General features: G+C 38.9%; 1 protein-coding gene across 4 annotated transcripts; it reads right to left on the bottom strand.

The window, feature by feature from the left end:
- Positions 1 to 1,303: 1,303 nt before the first annotated feature.
- Positions 1,304 to 20,586, bottom strand: LOC146449572 (regulatory factor X 4-like). 4 transcript variants are annotated; one of them, XM_085101156.1, is made up of 16 exons: positions 20,437 to 20,586; positions 16,978 to 17,035; positions 12,224 to 12,296; positions 10,210 to 10,333; positions 9,419 to 9,480; positions 7,763 to 7,846; positions 7,041 to 7,215; positions 6,812 to 6,889; positions 5,993 to 6,156; positions 5,466 to 5,566; positions 5,148 to 5,206; positions 4,841 to 4,985; positions 4,631 to 4,725; positions 4,194 to 4,311; positions 3,717 to 3,845; positions 1,304 to 3,297 (listed from the first exon to the last, which is right to left on the bottom strand). In XM_085101156.1, the coding sequence occupies exons 2-16, from the start codon at positions 16,991 to 16,993 to the stop codon at positions 2,483 to 2,485; spliced, it is 2,238 nt and encodes a 745-aa protein (XP_084957282.1). In that variant the 5' UTR covers positions 16,994 to 17,035; positions 20,437 to 20,586; the 3' UTR covers positions 1,304 to 2,482. The 4 variants fall into 4 exon arrangements, with proteins under 4 accessions (XP_084957282.1, XP_084957285.1, XP_084957283.1 ...); XM_085101159.1 differs by lacking the exon at positions 20,437 to 20,586 and adding an exon at positions 19,939 to 20,362; XM_085101157.1 differs by lacking the exon at positions 20,437 to 20,586 and adding an exon at positions 18,080 to 20,362.
- Between the last annotated feature and the right edge of the window lie 1,326 nt (positions 20,587 to 21,912).

Raw genomic sequence — 21,912 nt, forward strand, 5'->3', positions numbered from 1 at the left:
GTAATGTTTAAAACACGAACAGGAGTATTTTATCGGGATTTAAAACCACGAGGCGCGGCCGAGTGGTTTTAGACCCGATAAAACACGTGCTGCGAGTTTTTTGAACGGCTTCAAAAACAATCCTGGAAAAGCGTGTGTCAAAAGAGTTCATATAAATGATCCTTTCGTGAACGTTTGGAAATTTAAATAGCATACGAGAAAAACATTAAACACCGCATACTCTCAATTAGGAAGAGGTTTTATCGGGTTTTAAAACCACTGCACGTGATGTTTTATTGACCATGTGATAGGTCAATGGGCTTATGAATTGATAATGTGTTTTTGAAAGGGAACTCACAAGCTCAGACGTTCGTGATCCACATACATGCTGGCTTGTTTTTGTTTCTCGAAAGGATTGGGAAAACATTTGTTTTGGTGTTCAGTGGCTTTCGTTACAAATGCGATGGCGTCAGTAAGCGTCAAGAAAGAAACATTCAACTTCCGGCTGCCGCCCGTGGTAAACGAGCCACTTCGCTTAAAGTTCCCTAATTTCTTTTTTGTTTATTTTGTTTTTCTTCACTTAGGACCAATCAATCGCGGTGCGATTGTATATAAATCCACCTTTCCCTGTGTTTACTAACTTGCAGGAGTGGACAATTGGGTGACATGTCTTGAGGGCTCTATAACATAGTTGTAGAATCCCCTGATTTTCTTTCCGAAATGGCTAAAGCCAGTGAAGTTTGTTTCCTGTATCTGCATTAGGTCGCGTACAGCCAAGCATTGTTTGCTTTTCTGCCAACACAAGATAACTTAGTTGTTGAAATTAATCCCTTTTCCGTTCACTCGAAAGAGCGCCCTGCATCAAAATTCAAGAAAAATAACAAATTTCTAATTCCAAATAGTGAAAAACAAAGAGCACTACAAGACTGTACCACTGAGCAGCTTTCATTTGACTGGGCACATAGTACCACAGGAAAGTACTGCTCAGCAGCTTTCATTGGAATGGTCACACTTTAGGATTTCAACCACAGACTTAAAAGTTAGAACCACCTTGCACAGCATAATAAACAGCACCACTGGACAGTACTGCTCAGTAGCTTTCATTGGAATGGTCACACTTGAGGATTTCATCCACTGACTGAAAAGTTAGAACCACCTTGTACAGCATAATCAACAGCACCACAGGAAAGTACTGCTCAGCAGCTTTCATTGGAATGGTCAAACTTTAGGATTTTATCCACAGACTCAAAATTTTGGGTTTGAGAGTGAAAAGTTTTTACTTGAATCCGTTTATTCAGAAAAATCAACATAACAAAGCGTCAAATTACGTTCTACAACTTTATTTGTTCTTTCCTCTATACACACCAGTAAACATACACTATTCAATAACCCATCCCTATTTCAGCTGATTGGTTTGTCAGATTTTTTTTTACAACATTGTTATAATTATATCTACCTATGAAGAAGTAAATATACCCTCTATAAACACGATCTAAATTGCCTCATTTCGCAGAAATTTGAAATCAATGACATTGAGAATGTCATTAATTAATCAGATAAAAAGACTGCTGTAAAATTTAAATCAAAACAAAAGCGCTGCCGGTAACTATAGCATGGTTACATGTGTTGCACGATTTGAAGTGTGCAACCGGTATCATGCGCGGGAAACGTTTCTGACGCAAGCCAATCATACTGGCATCTGATTGGCCAGTGTAGAAACCCAGGCTTTACGAGAACCAAGACTTGACGAATGATCAAAATGCTTGCTGTCGTTTGTCCTGTCATGCGCTCGTATCGACTTTCATGTGATCTCAAAAAGTTCAAATGGTCGTTAACTCTCGATATTATGTGGCCTGGACTAAAACGCATGATTCTAAGAACCAACTCTGGATAAAGAGCTAAAGAAACATTGAGCCTCTTTCACGGTGATGACAACTGCTTACAATTATAACTAGTAATCAACGTATACCTTTATTTTTATTCTTCTTTTCTACTCTTATATAATTTTATATTATCCCCAAAATTTTGCGATTATTTTAACGACTTATCATTAAGCATTAAGCTTCATTGTTTTTTATTAAATTTGCAATTTGTAATTTTTTAAGTCGGAAAATGCGCTTCGACTTTGCATTAGTCTAACTTCGTACTATAGACCTTTTTCATAAATGGCAGCCGATAAATTATATTTTTGTTTTCATGAAAATTAGCCCTACTAGCCTCGTCAGCATGTGGAAAATTCAAAAGAATTTTTACCCTGAAATGAGGTTAGTAGGGCTAATTAACATATATTGAAAAGAATAAAAAATCGGCCGCCATTTATGAAAAAGGTCTATTATAAATACAATGCACCCTTTTACAAGATAACTTAATTCTATGCCTTGCGGGAAAATAATAAATAATTAATATATATCCCTACAGCTCGAACATCTGTGTACTGTTCCCTAGACAATCATTTAAGGTATTTATCTTACCCCTCCCTTCTCCCCAGTGCACTCCAGGGTACCTAATTACTCAAGATTGCTGGTGTGTAACCATAGTCCGATCTCACAGGCCGGGTTGGTATCCCATGATGCATTGCAGCTTGCATGTCCACGAATTCCTCCAGTACATCCGGGTAATACCTCTCACTGGGACCTCCGCTGACCCCTGAGAGCGGATACATGGCATTTGACGTCATGGCGCTTGGAGGGAACATGTATGAGGAAGGGTAGCTTCGTTCTGTTAGGGGGTACTGAGAGTAATGCTTCATTTGATCTATTGGAGAGATACCCCTGTACTCGTAGGCCGCCATGTTGGATGCGGGGCTCATTACTGTGTAACTGGACTCCGCCATGCTGGTTTTGGAGCGGACAGCGGAATACCCAGCTCCATCTGTTGTGTAGCTGCTTGCCATGTCAAAGTCACCCATAGCTATCCCAGCATCGGCTGCGCCCGGTGCAGTAAAACTGCTCCCATGATTCATAGAGGTCATCAGGCCTCCCTGGGTGGAGGCGTAACCATACCGTCCGCCATAATCTCCAGGAGGAGGGTACAGAAAATGCCCCTGTTCTGGTAGCATGGGATATTTACTGATGTTATTGTTGTTGTTGTTGCTTGTGGGTGTAGTTGGAGTCATCGGTGTCATGGGGTGCGGAGACATCTCGTGGTAAGAGGGGCGCATCATGGGCCCCTGTGCGGGGCTTCTTTGTGGGGCTGCATCTCGAGGGCTTCTCAGAGATCCCATGGAAGATGAGCTTGAATGTCTTCGTGATGAAGACTTTCTAACGCTTATAGGTTTTGATCTTACGACATCAACTTCCATGTCTTCCTTGACTGATTCTGCAACAAGAAATTATTTGTATAGAGCAGTATTCGTTTGACATTCATACAGTAATCTGAAAGAAAAGAGTAATTTTCTCCTGCAGAAAGCTAATTCTGGCATCGTGTAGAGTTAAGCTCAAGAAATTTGGGTTTAAAATGCATGGAGGAAACGCGTATTGCAGAATGTGCGCGCGCGAACTCGCGAGATGCTTATCTCCGAAACAATGGATTCTCGCGCGAAACCCTCGCATGGCCACTCTCTCACTTCTCACTTTTTTTCTCGCTCGCTCAGACTTTTTTTTGCAGCCTGCGGAAATGGAAGACTTGAATCAGATGAATCACTAGCTAAACGTATTCACTAAAAGACTATTTTCAATACTATTCAGAGCTATTTTTTTATTTTCAGATACGATTCGTGTAACAAGTAAAGTACCAACCTTCCATAAAATTTGTTTCCTTGGTAACTTGGATGGAGGACTGGGGCAACTGTTCATCAGCAATGTTGTGGTTTTCAACTGTGTAAAGAATGTAATCCTCAAGGAGCATGTGCAGAAGGTGAAATGAGCCTGCGATAAAACCAGCACAGGTAAGGAAAACCGTTTTATTGAATTAAATACTGGTCGAGGCATTGAGAAATTTCTCTAAAATAATAGAAAAGCGCCAACAAGTAAAGGTTAGAACTGTGAAAGGTTTGAATCTAGGAGTCACAGTCACAGGGTGAGTGTAGTCCTGAGAAGGACTGTTTGAGGTGATATTGAGGTCACCCTAAACATGACTACACTTGCCCAGATGAGTATTATTTTCCTACTTATGAAAAAAGGTTAAGTTGATAGGAAAATAACACTAGCTGAATTGGACGACAAAACTGGCGATCAAAGAAGTTTATGATACCGCTAACTCATTATGTTACTCACCAAAACTATGTGCACTGTGAAGTGTCAGCTCACGCACAATTTTGATGCTAAAGAATGACCACTTGAGAAGGAAATCTCTTGAGCACTCTTTGTACGTTTTGCCGGTCTTCTCCACTTCCTAAATAAGAGAAAAGAAATCACAGGTTTTTCAGAAATGTTTACAGTCACTGTGCTAGATTTCGTAATCGGTTAGGGCTAGCAAATGTTGCGAGTGCTATGCGATTCTTTAGCGCGCATTTGAAACGTCAGATTGATTGGTTTCGCGAGCCGGCACTGTGATCATCAACTATTGAACCTTACGTCCGAAGGAAAAAATGGAAGTGGCGGAACGTTTTCCAAGATAAGTGAAGAATAAAGAAGAGCACGTTAGAACTATGGAAACGATTTTATTCGCCATGTAGAGTGTTTTACTTTGCAAGCGTTTCTTCAATGTTTACCTTTGCGATAGAGCGGTTGACCATGCTTGCCGCCCACTCGGCGTATTGATCAATCGTGGCTTGCTGCTCCAGAAGCTGTGTAAACTCTTTGAAATCTGTAAAGGAAAACAAAGCAATGAAAACCTGTTGTCAAAACCAACGTATTCATCTTTATTTTGCTTAAAATTCATCAAACAGATAAAACCAGAAAAACAGGTCCTGTGCGCTTACGTTCGTTGATAACTTCGTACTCCTCGTCCACCTCATGGCTGAACGTCCACAAAGCCTGACGGGCAATGCCTTCGAAATCAATTTGTTTCCAATCGTTTAGCATTTGCGACACAGGCTCTGCGCTATGCAGTACTGTTCGTGCGGCCTGAGAAGGAAAAAAGAAAATCATAACGTTAGTATGTATTAAAAATGCAAGAGTTTATTTTCCTGACTGATGTAGAAGGGGGCTTGAAATTAGCGCGAAACAGAAAGATAATGATGTTTAATTGATTGTGGTAAAGTCCGAAGTCGGTGTATTTTCGCATACCTGAGCGAGATGCGTTAGAGAAGTCTGTCTTCGCAGTGAGTGAGAGAAGCTCTTGGCAACTGAAATTACAAATAGAATATCATTAGTCTTTCGTTTACGACAGTCAACCGAAAGTGGTCCTTGTTTCTCGTTTCTGTGGCAGAGAATAGCAAGGTATATTACTCCTCCACCAAATAGTACACTGGTGAATGAACTTTATTAAAGTGTCTAAAAGTATCTGGCAGAGGGAGATCCCTCCGCTAATATGGGACACTCAACTAACAATTAAGTGACTATGAGATAACCACGTATATAGAGTACTGTGTGACTCCCTCTAACCTGCCAGTTTCTTCTTCTGTAATGGTTCCGGTAAATGCGACAAGGATTCGGACAGCCATTCATCAAGCTGCTGCGCAAACTGGCGGATCGCTTGAGTCAAACTGAAGGAAAAGGAAAGGAAATGTTTATTTACCACAACACTGAAAAACTGCGGTATGAAAACTGACTCATTGATAGAAAAAAAACCTAAAGTAAGAGCAGAAGCCAGAGGTTTTGAAGGTAACAGTGTGGTGACTATGGAAAAGCGCGCGAAATCAGTGTGGTTGCGGTGAAAAAGCGCGCGAAATTAGTCTGGCGACCGACGGTAGCAAAGCGCGCGAAATCAGTGTGCTGACCCGGAAAAGGGATGTGGTGGCCAATGGCTGGAAATAGCGCGCGAAATCGAAAGATTGTTCGTTGTATTTGCGTCTTTGATTGGCGCAGTAGGACTGTTCATATAATGGGCTATCCTTGTAGATTGGAAAATGGTGCAGCAAGAAAATCAAAAGCCTTCCGTCTTTTTCTTTCAAATGATCGCAAATTCATACCTTGCTGGTAAAGGCTGAAGAGTTCCAGGGATAAGCACTCCACTGATGGCTTTGTATAAGATGGTATCACATTGACCAATCAGATCCACAACTTCATTAGAGCCCAGTACCTCCAACATGTGGCTCGGCATTCCTTGCCAGAAATGAACTAAAAAGTTCTGTACCTGAGATTAAAAAGAAGCATTATTATTACTGTTCAAATAACGCTGGAAACGAGAGCAAATATGGCATGATATTCGTATAGTTATTGTACTGTATAAAACGGATTGGTGGTTATTCGTACAGTAAAAAGTCGGTTTTCTCGTGCGCGCTCGCTCATCTTGTTTCAGTTTTTCCCCATAGGCTTCTTTTTTACTATTACAAAGAGCGATACTAAACACCAGAACATCTGATATTTAACAATTATTCCACGAGCACGCGTTAGATATGAGATGATAGATAGCCAACGAGGCGCGTAAAGCCGAGTTGGCTATAATCATCTCATATCCAACAAGCGTGAGTGGAATAATTGTTTTATTCTTGCTGATTTCGCTTTGCAAGAACAATGAGAGGACAACGTACTTAATGGTCCCTATTTCTCGGGCATGGTATATTGGCTCATATACCATGGCAGCTAAGCCAATTAAATCCCTGGAATTGCATTATACAATGATCTAGTTTTTAATAAAAAGATATATTCATTCAAAATTATCCTGGTTTTTCGAGTAGGATACTGTCAATGCAAACATTTCTTAAATCTTAAAGACAGATAACACAATTGTTCGATCTGGCCATACAAAATCATTTTATAAATGTAATTATGCTCTTATATTAACGCACCTCTCCAAAGTTTGCTCGTAGAATAGTGTCCAGTATTCTTTGACAGTGAGCTCGATACATAATGAGAAACGTCTTCACCTGTGGAAAATATATTGACTTGAAATAAGTTTTCATATTCTGGCTTAAAACAGCTGACATGAAATGGTCGTGTTTGTTTAAGCTGTTGGCTTATTGTTCGTACTATAAATTCGACACACACTGGAACAGTTTGACGCTCATTGTAGCTCACCTTTTCATGAGGCACATCCTCTGGTAGGCTCAATTTACTGGGCTTAGGGAAGTCTGGCAATAGAGTCCCACCTGGGGCCGCCGCTACGTATGTCCCATTCCCATGAGGGCTCTTATGAAGTGCGTGGCCCTGGGTCCTCTCATCCACATCATTCTTGCTATATGATTGGCTGAAACTGTCGAAACCATGCAATATTAGTTGATTGTTTTCACGATTATTACTTAGGGTTTAAGAACACTAAATGAAATTTGGTAATTGACTTTTTCACACAGTAAATTATTATGAGAATCCATCACATAAGATGTCGGTGATTTCTTAGTTTGCAATAAGTAGGAATATGGAATGGTTCTTATCTTGGTGAAGTCTTTCTGCTTCTTTTAGTACTGCTCAATAGTTTTTTATTTTAATTGTCACACTTAAGAATCCCATCCACAGACTCAACAACTGGAATCACATTATATATACAGCATAATAAACAGCACTACAGGAAAGTCAGTACTGCTCAGTAGCTTTCATTTGAATGGTCACACTTTAAGCTTTCATCCACAGACTCGAAAGTTTGAACCACCATGTACAGCATAATAAACAGCACCAAAGGAAAGTACTGCTCAGGAACTTTCATTTGAATGGTCACTTTATGATTTCATCCACAGACTCAAACGTTAGAACCATATTTTCTGGCCGGCTCAAGGTTTCACTCTAGAATATAAGTGATATCTTACCCAGTGTTGCTTTGTCTTGCTGCATTACACACGGTGTCATGGTATGGTGAAGTTGATTTTATTGTGATCCCATAGTAGTGATATCTAAGGATTAAGACATTCGAGTTATTACAAACATTATCCTGTTTATATTATTCTGTTCGAGGCTGTGTGGAGAACGAAGAGAAGATTGCACCCGATCGCGAGGAGACAAATTCCGAGTGGTAAACGTAGAGAGGATCAGTTCTCCTCACAATAATTCTACCCCGTCCACATTTTCTTGCTCCCTTCAATCTGAACTTCTGCAACAGGCTAGCTGTAAATTCTCCAAAGTGGCATTCAAAATTTTCTTAGAGAAGTAGTAAGGAGAATTGTTTAAATATCAGCATTTTTCTGCGGCGGATCATTAGCTAAATTCTCGCTCATAATAACTGATTAACAAGGAATATTGAAATGGAATTTTCTTAAGTGAATCCTTAAGTGAAACTGAGTCTTTTGTTCCATAAGTGGAAAAATTTAAAATGACTCATTTAGTAGGTCAAAATGCTGCATTTGTGCTACTTTGTAAGATATTGAGACAACTTATCGATTTCATTGGTTTTTAAAAGCTCCAAATCTACTACACACTGATACAGGAATGAGAGACGCCTTTATAGCAAATAGAACATTGATTGTTTTCCTTCAGACTTGATCTGTTTTCTATTCCCTACAAAAGCACAAAAACCTGTATTGAGTTGGTTATATTTCTTTAAAAAATGTTTTGTTGCAGTAGATGTATTTGCGCGTAACTTTTATTGTAAGGCAAATATTTTAAGTATTCCTCGAGGCAACCTTTCTCTTCAAACTAACGCAATATATCCGTCCGACTACAAAGGAAACACGATATAAATACAGTTCCCACTTCCTTGGCGAAGAATCGACCAGAATAATCTCCATCATAAAGCTGCAAAATATCTACATTTTCTACTAAAACTCCCAGAAAAATCCTGAAGTGAAAATTGGTAGTATCGTAGACATGACACCCGTCTTTTGTTAAGCCTATTCGAATTTTCTAATGTGCGTTTTATCACGTATAATGCTCTTAAGATCGCGCCAAGCAACCAAATACTGTTTCGAGTGGTGCCCCGGGTGGAAGTCATTTAAACAGTAAACTTCCTTGCGTTCCTTACAGAGTATTGTTTCAAGGTTTTTTTGTATTTTTTCTGGGCGTTTAAACACCGATAGCTTTTCAAACAAAGGGCTATTGTCGATATAAGCTGAATTACTGAAATGTTTAAGGGCATTTAGACTACAACAATGGCATTGTGCAACCATGTGCTTCTAAGAGGATTGTGGTATAAAATAAACTGTCGACGGGATTAGAGGTGCGAAAAGTGAGGAAAAATTAAAAGAAAATTACGCTGAAACAGTTGCTTAATTATGAGGTTCTTGTCCAGCTTAATTTTTTAGTAGAGGAGAGTAAAAGAAATAAATTTGAAAAGCACATATGGTTTTTACGCCCATCCGTGGGAAAAGCCAAAGAGGTCTTCAACTGCATAGCAACATGGTTATATTTTTTATAGCTATTGCATGCGAATTTCCTGAAGTATTGGACGGAAAACAAAAGCCAATGAAATTAACACCCCCGCCTTAGGTCAATATCGACTAATAACAACATCCGCCGGACCGCAAACTTACTTCGATTGGCCACGTGTTCCAAGTCTTCTGGTTTTCAAGTTGGGAAAGGTGTGTCGAATTATCTGTTGGGGAAAAAAAAAAACATTTTATTTGATTTATTGTGTTTTCGATTATTCAATGATTCCAGTGGATACGGTGTGGCTTTTTTGTTGTTGTTGTATATGCGTCATAGTTTGTCGCCAGCTTTCTTACGGTAATTCCGCTTTTGTGTCTGACCAACGTGGGGTGCGAAGCGATACCATTGCAGGTGTATTTCTCAGTGAAAACAAAAATGGCTATGTTTTTTTTCTTTTTTTTTTTTTCAAAAGATCACCCTGAATGACGGAAACTGTACAGTATAATAAACATTACTGATACAATTTTTTGTTCAGTAGCTTTCATTTGAATGTTCACATGTTAGGATCTCAGTCACAACCTTGCGCCATCTTGTACCGCGATAAACAGTACCACAGGAAAGTACTGCTCAGTAGCTTTCATTTGAATGGTCACACTTTAGGATTTCATCCACAGACTCAAAAGTTAGAATCACCTTGTACAGCATAATAAACAGTACCACAGGAACGTACTGCTCAGTAGCTTTCATTTGAATGGTCACACTTTACGATTTCATCCACAGACTCAAAAGTTAGAACTACATTGTACAGCATAATAAACAGCACCACAGAAAAGTACTGCTCAGTAGCTCTCACTTGAATGGGCGCACTTTAGGATTTCATCCACAGACTTAAAAGGTGGAACCACATAGCTTGAGTCTTTGTGTGATTACAAAAAAAAAGACGTAGGTAACTTACCTTGCCAAAACTTGCTGCATTTACTGGCGATAAGTTGTTCTTTTCGCAGAAATCCAAGTAATGAGAATACAGAGCGCTGCGAGGCAAGCTCACGCCCTCGGAAACCTCATAATTTTCATTCAACCTACGAAAAAAACTCAAATTAGTCATTAATTCATCTCAGAAGTTTTGTAAGAAGATGGACAAAATGCCGTGGTCGGTCTTCAATTCTTCATCAATAATCGTCTTCTATTTATTGGTATTGTGTTATTAAGCACCCACCAAATTTGTGTTTTCTGAAAGCATTCTTGCGAACTATAATGTTTTATACTCTGTCTTGCTGTGTTAAGAATCAATTTACTGGTTTGTTTTGATCCTAATTTACTCATCTGTTTTTGTAATATACGCCATTGCACTAAAAGCCCTAATCTTTATTCTGCAAGCGTAACTTAGGAAAGACAATTATTGAGATGGTAACTAGGTGGTTATAATCTTTTGTCTCTGGTTATAAAAACTGATCAGATGATTTCTTGTTTCGCGTAGCAGTTTGTTCGTGTTGAGATATTCTGGAATAGCAATCAGTTTCCTCGGAAAAGGCAGAATTGCGTTTTCTTGGGGACATCAGTTTTTGTTGATTAATTGGGGATTCAAATAGTTCAGTGTTCTCTTTTGGGGATTTACAGCTTCATTTTACGAATTATGCTTGTCTTTAATCGGAAATCGAATATCAGAAAAGTCCCATGCAATAGAAGCGACATTTGGTATAGAGACAGACATTTGATATAAAGACAGCTATAACTACCTGTAGATGACGTTAAGTTGCTTAAGCATTTGAATACATAGGCGCCAGCGCGTATTAAGGAGGAACAATTGCAACAGGTTGCTGTATTTAAACTTCACAGTATTTTAATAGCATTAACTGAGACCAAGTGTTGGTGCAAAAGTATCGGCATCACGTGTTAATGGAATTTCATGTTTGCTTGCTACTTCAGCTATCCAATGTCATTGGTAAAATTGATCTTAGATACGTCTTTTTTCTCGGAATCATGCAAATTAGCCTTTTCTTTCCCAATCCTAAAGTGTGGCTATTCAAATCAAATCAGTCTTGAGCGCCACTTTCATGTGGTGTTATTTATTTTGTTGTTCAAGCTTGGGTAAAAACTGTCATCTACAAACGGGCTAATATAGTCACTGTTAAAATTAGTGCCTTCCTCTTCAGCTGTTTGTTAAGCTGCACAAGGTGGTTTCTAGCTGTGGATGAAATTCTAAATTGTGTCTTCAAATGAAAGCTACTGAGCAGTGCTTTCCTGTGGTGCTGTTTATTATGTTGTACAAGGTGGTTCTAACTTCTGAGTCTGCGGTTGAAATTCTAAAGTGTGACCATTCAAATGAAAGCTACTGAGCAATACTTGCCTGTGGTGCTGTTTATGATGTTGTACAAAGTAGTTCTAACTTCTGAGTCTGCGGTTGAAATTCTAAAGTGTGTCCATTCAAATGAAAGCTACTGAGCAGTACTTTCTTGTGGTTCTGTTTATTATGCTGTACAAGGTGATTCTAACTTTTGAGTCTGCGGTTGAAATTCTTAAGTGTGCCCATTCAAATGAAAGCTACTGAGCAGTACTTTCCTGTGGTGCTGTTGATTATGCTGTACAAGGTGATTCTAACTTCTGAGTCTGTGGTTGAAATTCTAAAGTGTGCCCATTCAAATGAAAGCTACTGAGCAGTACTTGCCTGTGGTGCTGCTTATTTTGCTTTACAAAGTAGCTCTAATATTTGAGTGTTGTACAAGCCCGGGTGTGCAAGGTGGTGTCTGTGAATAAAATCCTAAAGTGTGGCATTCAGTGAAGGTCAGTGTGAAGTACTTTCACATGGTGCGCTTTGCCTTTTCAATATCGCCGCATTTGCAAAATTTTTAATTTGTGGGAATGAAAAAACTAATCAGTGTTTTTAGCTAACTCGACCTTTTTTGCTAGACCTTACGAAGTTTATCTATTCACACGTTGTATAAAGGTCCTGTAGAGAGATAGATACATACCACTGAATTGTCAGAGGTGACTGAAGCTTGCTGTGGGATACGTAATGACTGCTCGAGTACATTGTCTGTTGGCCTGGAATGAAAACAAGTTAAGTGAGAAAAAAGCCGGCATTGCGTGTTTATAAGGTATCATTTAATGTATTTTAATTGAAACAGGAAACACCTGTAGTTGCCAAAGCGAGAAATTTATTCATGTTAAATTTATAACTTTTAAACAAAAGAACACGAAATAAAGCCCTGACAGATTCCTATTTAAGGTTCCAAAAATTCTTAGTCCTTGCGTAGGATTCGTATTAAGTTTTAAATTTCAAAGCTCTTTTCGTTCAAGCCCCAAGTTTCACTTACTGCAATTTCGAGCGATTCTTGGTTTCTTTACCCGCTTCCTTGCTTTTCCTATTCTTAATGTCTTTTTACGCTACGCAAGGTGGCCTGTAACTTAGTCTAGCCTACGCATTCTACTTCCCATTGCGGCTGTTTATTTTCATTTATATTTTGGATCGTATTTCATCATTTACTAAAACATACCCCCTCTTATTTCTTTTCTCTGCCACAAAGCCTGCTCTAGGAGACGGGGGTAAGACGCCTTTTTAAGCCGATCTAACAGGCTAACTCGTTTAACGTCGTTTACAGGTAAAACATGTCGAGATGACACCGACTAATAAAACTTTTAACTTATTAGAATGAACAACGTAAAATTAAGGTTAGATCAAGGCGCTAAACCTGTTCTTGCTTATGCCTCGTTCAAGTCATCTTTTTTTGTAAAAAACAGTTAAGTTGAAAAGCAAAAAAACACGCACTTGGACTACGTCACGAACGGTGCCAAAATCATTTGTGGAGCACGTTTGCATTTTTCAGCTCGTGGTTTTAATCGATTTTATGCTTGAAAACCGTATTTCAAGAGGAAACTGGATTCTCCAGTTATTGGCAAAAAACCAGAAACATGTTTGGAAGGAAACAACTACATATGATGGAAAAATAATTCGCGATAGCTAAGGAACGTACGGTAGTTTAGAACTTATCACGCACAATATATTTCACGTTGATGGGGATTTGCGAGAGCTCATTTACTAAAGGACTGGTGACTCAATTTCAAATCAGCTGTTTCTCAAATTCTGTTTCTCGGAATGCAAGCAATCGTTCTTTTGAAAGAAATGTTTCGTTTATCAACGGAGTTGATAACTAAAGGTAAATTGACCAGCGTAAAGAGATTCGAGTGCTGACATTTCGAGCGTTCGCCCTTCGTCAGAGCTTCGCTGACTCGAATCTCCTTACGGTGGCCAATTTACCTTTAGTTATCAACTCTGTTGATAAACCAAACATTCGTTTCTACTCCCCACCGACGTGGCACCGCACTTTCTTTAGAAGCTAACACCTTATCCATTTGTCAAGTTCATTTGAAACAGTTTGCAAGTCCAAGATCTCAAAGCAGCCAATCGCTGACAAAATATTTCAGGCAAAATTGATGTCTTTGTTGGTTGCGTATCAAAAAGCAGCAAACATGTCTTATTTTACCGATCGACGTCTTTTGTGTTCAGTAATCGTTTGTTTTGATCTCTTTCTCCTCGTGTGAAAAATGACAAAGTAGATAACGTTCAAGTTAATGCATTATAATGTATGCTAATGCCTGCGATAAACCGAAGTTTGCAGACAAGTGTTACAGGTGACCAATCAAGAGACAGGTTATGGGAAAAGAAAACCATTATAATGTGTACTGCGTTTTTGAAGAGAGTATTAAAGCTCTAGTGGTTCCAACTATTGCCAAGATAACAATTTTTTTCTACTAATTGGTGATCAAGTTGTATCAGAATCCATTCTTTCTTCTCGCGCAATCGTTCGAGCGAAAGTCGTGATTATCTTACCGAAAGTTTAAGCTGAGGGTGGGTGTTTTATTCAGCACCCTGCGACGGGTAAGTTGTTTCCTTAGACAAAAAAGCTCATAACCGCATTGTCTTTCTCCAGACAGCGCAGGTGTGTAAATGCGTGCCGGGGAACCGTTAGGCTATCGTTTGAAATCTGTCTCCAACTTCCTCCAATAATTCTTTTTTTTTTTAACAACTTTACCGGGCTAGACAACAAGAACTACAAAGCGATCCACATCTATGTGGCTCAATCGTGAGAGAAACGATTAAACTTAGCTATCATTTCAAACCACGATGACGAACACCTTACATAATAAGAACTACAAAGCTATGTGCGTACCAAAAGAAGTAGTTACCCAAACGCACAGGTCTTGAGCGGGACGCTAGTACCCATGTAAGGCGCCTCCCGCAAATATAAAAGAACTAAGACATATAAACAATCAACTCATAAAGAACGCATTGATCTGGTGACAAGGACAGTCCCTTGCAATTGCCAAAGTACAAGTCTTTTCAACGTCAAAAACAGACATCAATTGTGATGAGAAATAACGAGAAAGAAATTTCTTCAATTTAGTGACACTGGGTAAACTATGAGGATAAACTTTACAAACAGTCTTAACAAACACATGGACAATCCGATCGGCCAAGCATATTCTTGATTTGTTATTCATTGGAGTTTTTCTACCTTAATTAACCGCTATTTAAGTTTTCCTTTAATCCGAGGATAGTGACCAAGATGAAATTTCTCCTAACATCAGCACTACCTTGATAAAGCATTCAAATCATGAGAGTAAAGAGAATGATCACCAATGATGAAATATCTTGATGTTTAAACAAATTCTCCTTACTAGTAGCATAAGAATGGTATAGAAAATAGTTATGAGAATACGCGCGTTGATATTGGGAATTAAAAGGTTAACAATGCTCTGCAGGTCGAAAGACAAATTGACTAAGACAGCGAATTTTACTTTTGAATCTGTCACCAAAATTCGCGACCAAAACAATCTCTACAGAAACTACAGTCAAAATCATATCAATGTATTGTAACAGAAAAAACGTATTTGAAATCTCCTTTGGTAGAAATATGCTTCTAGAACTTAGACTGATAAGAATGGCTTGTAAATGTTCTCCATCGTTGTGATAGTTGCTAAAAAAGAGTTGAAACTGTCAAAATTTTCCTGTATTTTCAGCCCATGTTTCAAATGTTACCATCTTTTAGCTGAAATTGCTGTAGATTGAGAACAGTACGTTAGGAAGTGAGTTGAATTGCAAACATCCATTCTAATAAACGAGTTCAATTGTTACGCCCTGTCAATGTCAGCCAATATTTGTTGGTTAAAAATGTTAACAATTGCGACGTAAATTTATTTTAAATTATTCTTTATGTGATTCACACTACGACTTGTTAATTTTGTGGTTTTCCTAATTAGACCAAAAACAATCTTCATTAAGTTTTAAGTTTAATTCTAAGTACAAGATTTACATCAGAGGCCATCGGTCAGTAGAATGCTCCAGCCGTCAAAAATCTGAAGAACTAAAATTTAAGCTGAATAGGTGCTATTAAAGTAGCCATGTGCATTTCTTGAAAAGGAAAACAAAGTACGTCTTAGCTCTTGAAATGCAGTAAATTATTTGTCACGGGAATGTAGATTCACAGGCGCCAATGAACAATTCTGTAACCTCCTTCACACCCGTTGTTGAAACTTCATCGAACGATACTGGAGCCAGTTGAAGTAACAACTTCTTGGAAATACTGAATTCCCATTTTGGAGTGTTATTTTATAGTTTGGCCTCAATTTCCGTTTGCGATAACCGAGATTGATTTCGGCGAAGAGACTTTATGCCACATGCCTGTTTCTTAATAGAACAATAGAAAATAGAAAGCAATTTTATAATATCTATTGTTTAACCCGTCTCGCTTCACTTCCCGCCAATCATGGAGCATAAACTAATTGATGGCACGCGCTCATCTTTACAAAATACTCCATAATTTACATTTTAGCTGAGAAGAGCGTCTTAATTCGCAGCAAGTTTTCTTTGATCTTTTAGTCGTGTTTGATCAGTCGGTGGCTATATTAACATGATCTGCATACTGTTCAGTCAAAGAACTTCGCACGAATTAGTTTCATCGAAATGTTTCCCGAGTTAATCCAGACTTGTTCTGTGCGTTTACGAATTTCAAAGTTGTTTAAGTTTACGACGATGAGTAAAACAAAGTTGTGACGGGAAATTTTGTTTAATTAGTTTGTCTGGTTTTGAAGCTAAACAATCCGGAAATATCTAGGATAAATTAACGCAGCATCGTACCAATAACCTTTTTGTTTGACAACTTTGAATTAGTATCACCGTTATTTCACTGATAAACTGACTTCACATTCGTTGTCAAGTTGCTCTGTGTTTAAAATATTCTAAGGCTTCGCTGTGACTTACAGTTTATTTACACTCTCGAGTATGTCAGGTATTAAGCGACTGTCCTCGTAAAAAGCAACTGTTCAGCGTTATTTTGCAAAGGAAGTCTCGTATTGAGTTGTTTGGAATACATTAAACAGTGAGCTGCATTTTGGAGTACCTTAAAAAATCGGGCAGAATGTTGAAATTTTATGGCGGCAAAGCCAATCTGTTCGCGTGATTTAACATGTACAGGTCTCCGTTGTTTTAGTACTAGGCCGAATATGACTGTCGATAATTTTTTCCGTTAGTCATAGAGACGGTGAAGCTTGGAAACGTACATTATTCAGCTGTAGTTATAATTGACGCATGCCTTAGGCAGCGCCATGCTAACAGACTCTTCAGTGATTCCCATCTTGTAGATAATTACATACTGAGTATAAAGTGATAATTACATAGCTACGTGCTAGAGAAAAGAAGACAAATAATCTGAACTATTTAATATACCTGGTCCGCGAGGCATCTTGGAAAGAGTGGCTCCGCTTCCAAATTCTTCTTCCAACGTCTGCAAGTAAATCAGATGTACAAGAGATGTAGCGACCAAGTGTATTCTCTCCTACTACTAGCTCTGCACTGAGCTGTTGCTGGTAAAGGCAACGTTTTTAAACAGAGGTTTTGTTTACGAGCTGTCGTTACTAAATAGCTTTTATAGTGTGAGTAAACCAACCATATCCAGGATCTTGAAGCAGTGGGTATGCAGCCACACAACTCCTAAGGTGACACTATGAGAAGGCTCTGCGATCGTGTCTTAGTTACGAGTTCTGAAGACAATAGCGCCTATTGTTGTGAACCTAGCGTGGTTTGCTTATGGCGCGTGTGTCACTGCCCATTGTCCATTGTCGTTTAGTTAATTGCTCTATGCCCACTAGATATACAATCATAGATTGTGGCACGCGTACACAATTAATACGAACACTCGCCACGTGCCCGGCCGAGTATTGTTATCTTCTCGAAGACATGATCGCGTCTCGGAGATGCAATGAACCGGTGACTTGAGTACCATGGATGCCTGAGGAAACTGAGATAACCCCGCGCTTACTTAAGGCGCCGGTTCAGTGCTAATTAGTTGGTTTCCTTTGTGAAAAAAGTCTCGCTAGTCTTTGCTAATATACAGCTAATGAATGACCGTTGGCTTGCCTGCTTTCAACAGCTGGTAAAGTGAATCTCTTTGTTTTACTTTGTATTGAGCAAAAGAGTCGGTCACAGGTGTTGGCCATTACTAAAAACGCCTTATCGTCTCCGTCGAACACGCTTGCCGTAACAGCCAATCGCGCCAGCACACGCTTTACAAAGTACGCCGGCGTACACGAGACAGCGGATCTCTCGATAAAAATCTATAACGTGCTCCATTCACAATTAAAGCACACAGAAGAATATTCGCTTAAGATGAAAAGATTAGGGGTAAAATCTCTGGAGGATTTGAGAAAGTGATGGACTTCACAAGGCCCTTCGTTGGCCGGGCCGAGAGAGATTGGATCCAAAATTTGAAGGTGTCGTTGACGGCTCCTTGTAGTCTTGTTTACAAGCACAGGAAAGGTTCCTTTGTTACCTGCAGGAGTTAACATCCGACAAACAAGGCCACGAATAAACGGTTAACGTTCATTACGCTGTTGGATACCAAATAAGTTCGTTACACTATCTTAGTCTGTTATCTACAAACGAGAAAGGCGTTGGTCGGGGGAAACTGATATCAAGAGTTATTTTGTCAGACAATAACTTACGACATCGTGACTCTCTGAATTTGGTTTTGCACACATCCACCAGTCAGCTTCCTCCACCGCTGATCAATGTATTTACATATCAATATTGGGTATGAGATAATATGCCGTATTTTTATGACATGAAGTCTGCACAATCTATTGTATGGAGGAAGATGGTGCCAGTTTCTAGGTAATGGTTTTTGAATTGGCTGGAACGCACGTGTTGAGAATTGAATTTTTAATCACTGCAGAATTACTATTCAAAGACAGGCACATAATTGCTAAATAAAAGATGTATCCTCGAAAGAAATGGGCCTTTGATTTGAAAAACTACAAAATAGAGTACGATCTTTGATCTCAAAGGTAATCGAAGGTTTTTTTATCTAAAAGCAATCGAATTATTCATCGCAAAAGCAAATATATCTGAGAGTTCTTTAGCGCACATTTTCCTTTTGTTCTAGCGCCATATCGGAGGGAAAAGTGTGAAAAATCATTTATCAATATGCAAACTTCACGCCATTTCGTGGGAATACGAAGCCCAAACCTCCTATAAACTCATACATATTCTTTTATTATTAAATAAATTAGGCATATGCCTGACTCGTTTTTAAGTCAAAGGATACCATGTAAGCCAATTTACAGAATTTTTCCCTGTTTTGTTAACTATTGATTAAACTTCTTTATTTCTGAATTTTATCATGTTCCGGCAGAAACAACTAGAAAGCAAGGCGATTTAAAGCCCAGTGTGGGCGACATGCGACACACAGGAAGCGTTTTAAATGCGCAGCTTAAAACATAACTGAATGCGTCTTAGATATGTCGGAACACGTTATATGTCTATTGTAAATAATGTTCGTGAATTGATAACAATGAATAAAAACTCTAGATGAAGCAACTTTCGAGGAACTTGTGGGGAGTCCGTTTGCCTTTTTGAACACAGAATCTCTAAAATAATAAAACCATTATGTCATTCGCTGCAATTACATTTAGTTAACATAAACTGATTAAATTCTAGTTAAGGTCTTTCAAGGAGACATTTTCTAGATTTAATTCGAAGATTTGATAAGGATTATACGGCAAAAGGCACTTGAGATACCCAGCAGTGCCGCCGAGCTGATTTGATCACAGATGAAAAACGTTTGCGGAAATCCACTGTCATTTTAGATACAGAAATAGATGGAAATGACTGGTACATTTAAAACAGCTGGCTGGCTTACGAAATACACACAAAAATGGTCTCATCGTTTAGTAAAATAAGCAGTGACTGAAAAAGCCAATATATTTATTGCCCTTTCAGAAAACTTGAACCGGTTTTGTTACTGAGATGGTAGTACACTGAGTGGAGATTGGATACAAAAGGTTTAGAGACGTACTTTGCTCATTTTAAGTTAGTTCCTATTGGCGGCGAACTTTTAAGATCGGCATGTCTGTTTCCATTTTAGTTGAGAAATGATTCGACATGAAATCAGCGATAAGAGCAATCTACTCCTGAGAGAGCATTCTGTCTGAAGCGATCGCGCGGAATATCACTTGATACTAAGCATAATCCTCAATCTCTTACGAGAGAATTCAAATGCTTTGGTTTATGTTTTGTAGCCTTAGAATGTAGTAATATACACGGTCGTTGCAAAATATAGCTTGCGTGTCAGTATGATCAACTGAATAACAAATTCAGCTATCGTGAATTACAGATCACTTGTGCAGATACTTGTTGGTCAAGCGCCGGATACTATCAGAGAAGGCAAACTCTGAAATCCCGCCTTGAATTGCATATCCATGGAGGCGTTGAGGGCTTGCGTCGAAAATCGATCAGTGCATTTAAACGCGCAAAGTTTCTCCTTTTCAATCATCGGAGAACAGTTTCTGCTTGAATGAAGAGCTTCTAAGAAAAATGTGTCGTCGTTGTTGACTCGCACTGGAAGAAGCGGACACGTTGGGGAGCCGGTGACGTTTCGCAACAGTCCGCCTTCAAAGTGTGGTAAACTTTCGCAACCAAAAAAGATGTACATCAGCTCTTTGGGATATAAATTTAAAACAAAACGAATCGTTCGCTGGCAAAATTCTATGGAAGCCAACACAAGTATGCCTTCTTTGATATTTCTATGCAACCGAATCAACTCACGGAGGGGTAGAACCCGTTTCCCTAAGTTACAAATAGTGGAAAACATCCTTAGTTGCTCAGGAGCGGGTAAAAAGTGTGCCTTACCTTAAAACAACGAGAAAATGTCCGTCACCAGATGAAAAGCGGCGAACGTAAACCTTGAGCAAGTCTGTAGAACCTTCTTCCTTGTTCGGACTTCAACCTGACGGCCTCGAAAAACATGGGTTGTTATTTTTTTTGGCTTATTGTGCCCGTCTTTTGTAATTCAAGTTAAACAATAAAAACTGGATCTCTCATCATATTTATGACTTTGATTGACGTGTGGGGTTTTCTTGTAAAAAGCTCTTGGAAGTTCCCCACCTTTGACGGCACCGCATACAATAGGTAGCTAATTCTGCTTTCAAGGCTGCATACCACACTTGAACTTCAAATATCCATGGCTATGTTGACCGAGCAAGACCTTGAACTGTGAGCATGCAATTTTTATTTTTATTTTTAGTTTGCTAATGCGCAAGGCTCTACCAGCTCTCGCGGGACATACGCTATTTTCGCGTTCGTTTCATTGTTTTTTAACATGTGCAAGTTCCGTTGAGCGAAAGCAAATTGTTTAAAATGTCAAAAATTCAACGATTATGTGTGTGGTGCTGGCGCCTTTGTGCATCTTTCATTCAATGCCATGATCACCTCATTTCTAAAAAAAGTGACTTTTTAAAACGCGTTCAACTGACGCACAGTATGATAATGTCAACGATTATATTTTCAACTAACTCAAATTTTTTTTCTGTCTCAGTGGCTTTTCCAATTTGTGCTCTTAAAAAATTAATTCGGTTAAATTACGTTAAGTCCCCCTTGCATGTGAAATTCATTTCTACCCTGGCTCCTAAAGTTTATTTTCACGGCGTATTGTCTCCTGCGCATGTGTTAAATGCTTCTCTCCCCGAGGCAAGAGACATTCAATGCTTTCTTTTAACATGTGCTGGTAACATAAAGGTTTTCAATAAAACAATTGGCGTTAAGGTCCGTCCAAAAGAAATGAAAACCTTTTTTGGAATTTATATAGAGTTTTAACAATTGGATCAGGAGTCAAGCCCAGTTACGGTGCTGCTAAACACGTAAAAATCGCTCCCTTTTAGTTACTCTTCAAAAGCGCGCCAGAAAATTGCGCGGTAATTTTCACGTTTTTAGCAGCTTTTTCCCTATAGGCTCCTCAACGTATCCACGTAGCTGTTGTTCCTTAGCAAGAAACCATGGATATAAAAACACCCCTCGAAAAATTCTTATTCATAAATTCAATGCCGTACTAAACCGAGAATGAACAACATAAAATTCGCAATGGGAAATTTTATTCCGTGAACGTCTAAAGCTTAAAACATGGCACATTTTCATTTACTTCTGGAAGTAATGCCTAAAAAACAAACCGCATGGTGTGTGCTATATAATTATTTTTATGCTTCAAACTTTAATTGATCTTGCACCAAGCGAAAGATCAAAAGTCATTCCCTTGACGCTACAAGCAGCAGGTTGTCGCTTCACAATCCTTGAACAAGTACACTTCTTCGATATTTCGATATTTTGACTTAA

Source organism: Pavona decussata, unplaced genomic scaffold (genome assembly GCF_977016875.1).
Source record: "Pavona decussata unplaced genomic scaffold, jaPavDecu1.1 SCAFFOLD_602, whole genome shotgun sequence".
NCBI classification, from domain to species: domain Eukaryota; kingdom Metazoa; phylum Cnidaria; class Anthozoa; order Scleractinia; family Agariciidae; genus Pavona; species Pavona decussata.

What these genes read in the sequence shown, in the direction of transcription:
- LOC146449572 (XM_085101155.1), bottom strand. An exon ending in GCAAGACAAAGCAACACTGG is followed by an intron (nt 7,216 to 7,762) that starts GTAAGATATCAC and finishes TGGTTTCGACAG; the next exon opens with TTTCAGCCAATCATATAGCA. An exon ending in AGGATGTGCCTCATGAAAAG is followed by an intron (nt 6,890 to 7,040) that starts GTGAGCTACAAT and finishes TATTTTCCACAG; the next exon opens with GTGAAGACGTTTCTCATTAT.